This window comes from Chrysochloris asiatica, unplaced genomic scaffold (genome assembly GCF_000296735.1).
Source record: "Chrysochloris asiatica unplaced genomic scaffold, ChrAsi1.0 scaffold00105, whole genome shotgun sequence".
NCBI lineage: Eukaryota > Metazoa > Chordata > Mammalia > Afrosoricida > Chrysochloridae > Chrysochloris > Chrysochloris asiatica.
The window spans coordinates 5,353,027-5,359,637 of NW_006408623.1; the positions used below are offsets into that span (position 1 = coordinate 5,353,027).

Below are 6,611 nucleotides of genomic sequence, written 5' to 3' on the forward strand. Positions count from 1 at the left end.
CAACATGCCAGGGCGTGGTGCTCAGAGAGTTGGCAAGTGTCATGTAACCGTCCTCTATTTTGTGATCTGATGTGAACAGTCAGTTCATTAGAAAGGTTTCCTTGGGTGTATGGGACTGCACCCAATATATATGGGTGTCCTGGAAAAGCTCCCCCTTGCTGGTTCCTGCATCTGACTCCTCTTCCTCTGGCGTCTGCCCATCTGCCTATTATGGTTTCATCTGCCTCTGCAAACACATGAGAACCCTCCAGTGTGCCGCCTGACCCATGGCAGGATTTGGGACTTGGCAGCCTCTACAGCTGTGTGAGTCATTTCCTTGAAGTAACTATCAACTCATGTTTGTAGGTTTTGCTTCTCTAGAGTCCAATCTTAAACATCTAATACCAGGAGTGGTTCTAGAGAAGCAAAATGGTTAGGGTGAAGTAGTCCTAAATTGGTTCTCAAGTCTCGCTAATTTCAAAGTGCTGATGGCTCTACCTTCCTTCAGTAGTAAAAAGGGCACTTCCAATCCATGGCATGAGGTGACAACAGAAATACACAAAATATCACACCACCGCTGAATCAGATATTCGTGAGAGACCAGGCTCTGTGTAGTCTCATATACTGGACACTTTTCTACAATTTTGTCAGAATGAGAAGTATAAAGAAGCAGGTTGGTTGCTCCTATTTTTGATCAGCAAAGTGATAAAAGAAAGGGATGAGGTCATAACTCAAGCACAAACCTGCAATTTGTTGTTACTTGTGCTCTGAAAGAAAGCCTATTTCTTGTAGTAAAAGTGCTGAAATTGTCAAAAACAGTGGATGAATGACAATGCTAATTGAATTTCCAAACTTGAATGGAATCTGGGGTTAAAATGACAATCAGGAAACTGGGGATGCTGAGCCCCTAAATTCCACTGAATTGCTCCTGCCAGCAGAACTAGCCCTCCTACTCTCATTTGAAGAGATTATTCCATCTCTGCTAAAAACGTAAAAAAGTTACTCCTTCTATCCTCGTCTGATGAGACCCACCCAGCTGTACCTCAAGAGTCTTTTTTTGACATGGAAAGATTGAGGAGTTGAGGACTCATGGAAAGAGAAAGGCTGTGTGCTGGCAGCCAGGAGACTGGCTTCCAGAATATGCCCTGTGGTTATTTAAATGATTATACATCCCTGTGTGGTTGGGTTTTTTTTGTTTTGTTTTGTTTGCCTGTTTGTGTTGGTTTTGTTTTTGTACATCATAGGAAAAAAAAAAAGAGGGGGATTTTCTTTTTTTTTCTTTTAATTTTATTATTATTTTTTTAAATGTTTTATTGTGAGTTATATGATAGTTTACATGAGAGAACCTCAGTTCCATATTCATTCCATCGTATATCATTACATTGCCATGGTTCCAATCCCCTCCATGCATCGTCTTCCTACCAAAGGGCATATCCTAAAAGCCCGTGCTCTACACTCCCCCCTACCACCTCAGTCTTCGGCCCACAGTTCCTCTCCCTCTCTGGATCCAAAGTCCCCAGCCGCTACATCTCTCCATGTCATCATCTCTGTCTCCATCTGAGGCATCCCCAGTTCACTGGGTGGGGTCTTGTTCTCGGCTCTTATCCGTTGGCGGTCCCAGAGACCTCCGCTCCTAGACTGGAGAAATAATCGCTCTGTTCCTTGCTACAAAACATCTACCCTTGCATTTCCAACACTCACAATCCGTCTTGATAACCATTATTCACTACAGTATCGCACGTTACCCATCTGTATTTCATTTCATCAGCTCCACCTAGACAAATTGGATAGTACTCACTGGTGACTCTGCCTTCCTCCATGCCCCCTAGCTCTAGGTTCCCTCTTGAAAGCTTGTAAGCCAGTTACTTCTTGCCTTTGTAGTCCCTCCCTCCCCATTTGGGTATCCAATGTCCAAGTTGCCCCTCTCTGTCTACTCTGTGTGTGGAGGGGGTGGGGATGTTTCTTGCTGTAAGAATTTGTTGCCTCTTTTGTGTCACTGCATTCGTATGCATAGGTTAAGTTCATCAGCTTGGATCAGCTCAATCTTCTCCCCCCCCCCCCCCCCCACCCCCAGGGGGGATTTTCTTGATAAAAGAACTATCTATGATGGTTCTGGGGGGAGGAGGAAATGATCCATGCACACGTTGATGTGCGTGGCAGGACAGACATTACAACCAGAGGGAGGTTGGCAGAGGAAAGATGGGGTGGTGGGAGACACCAGGAAGAATGCGGGGTTTATGTGAATAGAGGTCAATGCTGTGAACTGTTGGTGCAGGGAGGGGATTGCAACCATGTAGTGAAGGAAAGTACCTGATTTGTTGGATGTAAAACTGATGATCTGCTCTGTAAACCTGCACTCAATTCACAATACAAAGTTAAAAAAAGAAGAAAACAGTAAGAATCTTTGTCAGAGATATCACGGGCATGACCTGCGACATCGCCTAAGGCAGCTGACTTCAATAACATTGCTGAAGGTCCCCCAGACCCACCCCCACCAACCATTTTAGCACCTAAACCTATCCCAGCAAGGCCCAAGAGGTAAAGCACAAAGTGTGACCCCGGAAGAGGTACACCTCACTTGGTGAGAATTTCTGGGTTTTTATAATATACACAAAGAGAACCCTGGGGGATATGTGTGGAAATAGCTGGTTAGGGTATAAGAGAATAATGCAAGAACATAGTGTTGGGTCAGTAGGAGTTTATTGACATGAGCCCAGTAAACACAGACCCTTCATTCAGTGTTTCCCTTGAGAGGTTAGAAAAGGGTCTAAAAGTTTCTTTGGTTGGTTCACTGAAGCGTGGATTAAGTGCTGACCTACACTAGGTCAAATTGAAATATCAGACCTGTCTTGGCGTACTGCAGAAAGAGTCTAAAGGCTTAGGAAATTTGGCATGGTAGAATGGATTCATCAGAACACACAGATCCTCCCATGGGAGTGACCCAAAGTCACATCTCTTACCACAATGGTGAGAAACAAATTTGCAACAGGAGCCCCAGCATCTCTGAAGGCTGCTGTAATTGGTTATTTTACGTCAGTCAGATTTGACGGTGGGAACTGCCCTAACTGAAGACACCTAACTGCAATGGGGTCCGCTGGACCCCACAGTGAACTGACCTTTCAAAGAATTAGCATAATTTTGTGAGTAACTACTTTGAACGGATTCTAAGTAGTTATTTTTAAATGCTTATCTTGGCTACAGAACAGGAAGTCCGCTGGTGGGGGAGGTCAGCTCCTGGGTTAGCATGGTGTTTCACCACTTCACAGGAACTTAAATGAAGAGAAATATTTCTAACACAGCTTGTGAAAATAACAAGGTACCAAGGCTGTTAGCCATTGACAATTTTGCAAATGATACATCTTTTGTCCCAAGAGTTTGTGCTCAGTGGAGTACATAGGAATCCTGTTCCTTTTGCTCCACAAAGAAATGATTAGCATTTGTTTCAGAATCTTGTCAAGGTTCCGCTTGGCTAACTTGTGGGATATTCAAGCATAAAAAGTTCTCTAAGTGATTTTCTGGGGAAATGTCTTCTGGCAGAGTCATGGAGTCCATTCTGGTGCCATGTTTTACTTTCCTGGTTCCCACCATCTTCTCATGAAATTGTGAGTCAGACTCACCCACTGGTACCTTAAGGGCCACCCAAGTCGTGGCTTCCAGTGTGTGTATGGTGCCTGCCTAGGGGAGCCTGCAAATAAACATCTTGTCCTCCTCCATTTTTCTCTTGTCTCCAGATCGACAGAAGTCTGCTAATGAAGGAAGACACCAACTCCCCCTGTGTCAAGCCTGCAGGAACTGTGGATGATGGGGTTGATGGGGTGTTAGAACTGCACTATGGCCTTACCATTTTGACTGAATTGTCCACACTCATTTTCCACTAACCATATAGAACTTAGTCTCCTTAGCGTATAGACAGCAGGGCTATAGCCTTCTTTCCCTGAACTTATTTCTGTTCTAAGCTCTTCCCTTTAAAAACCCCACCTGGAACCTAAAAATGAGTTTGTAGGTCACATATGCAGTGCCTCTACGCAATGAGTCAGAACCGACTCGACAGCACTTAACAACAACAGTCATGGATATATTTATAGCACTTAACAAGAACAACCCAACATTGGGTTTGAGAGTCCAGAGACCATGTGTGTAACCCTAAGTTCTTCCATTTGCTTCCAATACGGGGTCGTGGACACACGTTCTGATCCCTCTGTAACTAAAAGTCTTCATCCATTGAGTGGAATAAAACTACCTGGTCCCTCCTGAGGACAATGACTTTACAGGTTGTAAGGTGCCCTGGTAGCGTAGTGGTTACAAATTGGGCTGTGAACCGCAAAGTCAGCAATTCGAAACTACCAGCTGTTCCACAGGAGAAAGATAAGGCGGTCTGCTCCTATAAAGATTTACGGCCTCGGAAACCCTGTACAGGATCGCTATGAGTCGGAAGCGACTCCACGGCACATAACCACCACCACCAAGGTGCTTCTGGTTACTCAAAGGAAAGGTGTTAGGCAAGCCTTTATTGTCTTCAGTATCAAGACCAAGTTCACAGGGAGCATAGGTTCCTAATCATTCTATTGCTTTGTGCTATAGACCCACAGTGACCTTTTCCCATTCATCTTCCTCAGCCTCCTGGGAACTCTTTCAAAGGACATTGTGTGGTGACATACAAAAGTGGTCACAAAATGACAGTTACCTGGGGTTTCTCTTCACTGTACAAATAGTCCCAACAAGCCAAGTCCCTCTACCAAGGGAGCTTCCATATAATAAATACCCCTTTAGAATAAAATCCCGTCCCTCGGAGCATATTCCATCGGCTTCCTCTGTTCCTGCTTGCGCTGGTATCTGGCCCTCTGGTAGAAAATGATGATGGCCACAGAAACTATATTTAGAAGAATGACCAGCAGTAAAAGCCAAAAGGAGTATCCATAGCTGTGGGTCCCTCCAGTATGGACAATTGTTGGGTAGAGAGCCTGAGACAGCGTCTTTGAGAATTGGTTGAACTGCGTGTTCCCCACAAATAGGAGCATGGCGAGGAGAATAAAGGATGCTGAAAAGAAGATGAAGTTTCATAAACAACACAGCAGCACATTGATTTCATGGCGTTTAGTTTCTTTACAAGGAGCCCTAGTGGGTTAGGTATTGCCTGATCAAACCCACCAGTCACTCCATGGGGGTAAGATGAGGCTGTCTAGTCCTGTAAAGATTTACACTGTCAGAAACTATTTAGGGACCGGTCTGTAAAGATGTATAGCCTAGGAGACTATTTAGGGATTGGTCTGTAAAGACGTACAGTCTCGGAGACTATTTAGTGTCTCTATGAATCGGAATTGACTCGATGGCAGTGTGTGTTTAGTTACGGATCATCTGTACTATGGGTATTGACTGAATAGCTACATGGGAGTCTACACACTTTTAGTCATGACCCCAAACCCACTTGGAGGCTTGAGTTTCTCTCCATACACAGTAGGTAGCCACTGCCTGTGTTTAAGCAGGAAGGCTCTCCTCTCTGAACTCATTTTATGTTGTTAATTCGTTGTGTTTTGGGTGAAAGTTTACAGAGCAAATTAGTTTTCCATTTGACAATGTATATATATTTTCTGGTATGACACTGGCTACAACCCCCTCCATGTAACATCTCCCTTCCTGCTTCCTCCCTGGGTTCCCCCTTTCCACTCGGCCTGCCTCCCTACCCCACCTGCCCTGTGAGTTTTGTCCTGGGACAAACAGTGCTCTTTGGGTCTCGCATGGTTGACTGTTCTGAGGAACACTTTATAGGTCTGTCTGTTGTTTGGCTGAGAGGTGATTCCCAGGGGTGGGTTCAGTTCCAGGTTTGAAGGGTGTCTAAGGGCCACCCACAGTCTTGGGGGTTCCATCAGTCTCTAACCGACCAGTAAGTCTCATCTTTTTTATGATTTTGAATTCAGTTCTACATTTGTTTCTCATTTTATCCAGAACCTTCGGTGATCCCAGTTAGAGTGAAGGGCAGTGGAAGCCGGGCACCATCTAATTCTTCTGGTCTCAGGCTGGTGCAGACTTTGGTTCACACGGTCCTTTAGTTCTTTGGACTCGTTGTTTTCTCGAGTCTTTGACTTTCTTCACTCTTCTTCCCTCCAGATGGAAGAGATCAACGGCTGTATCTTTGCTAGGTATTAAGACCACAGAGGGGATGGAGAGTGTTGTCTTTGTGGACTATGTAATGCCAATTGACTTGACTGTCTCCCAAGAATGTGATCCTAAGCCCCAAAGCCCTCTGTGTGACTTTTTCTTTCAGTTTGAAACACAAGGTCGACAGTTCAAGATCACCAGTTGTTCCTCAGAAACCCTATACAGGGTCACTATGAGTTGTAACTGACTCAACGGCACTAACAACAATGACAGACATGGATATATTTATAGTACATACAAATATGTGCATTGTGTATATATCTTGTTGTTGTTGTGAAGTTGGTATGACACTGGCTGCAACCCCCTCCATGTAACATCTCCCTTCCTGCTTGGTAGTTAGCAGTTCAAAACTACCAGCCGCTCCACAGGAGAAAGACGAGGCTTTCTGCTCCCGTAAAGATTTACAGCCTTGGAAACCCTGTACAGGGTCGCTATGGGTCAGAACCGACTCGATGGCACATAACAACAACAACAAC

General features: G+C 44.7%; 1 protein-coding gene across 1 annotated transcript in view; it reads right to left on the reverse strand.

Annotated features, from left to right (window-relative positions):
- Nucleotides 1-4,745: 4,745 nt before the first annotated feature.
- CLRN3 (clarin 3) overlaps nt 4,746-6,611 on the reverse strand; it is a 24,613-nt gene continuing 22,747 nt past the window's right edge. The window contains exon 3 of the mRNA XM_006867437.1: nt 4,746-5,017. Within this exon, the coding sequence (XP_006867499.1) occupies nt 4,746-5,017 (272 nt within the window). The remainder of the gene's footprint in view (nt 5,018-6,611) is intronic.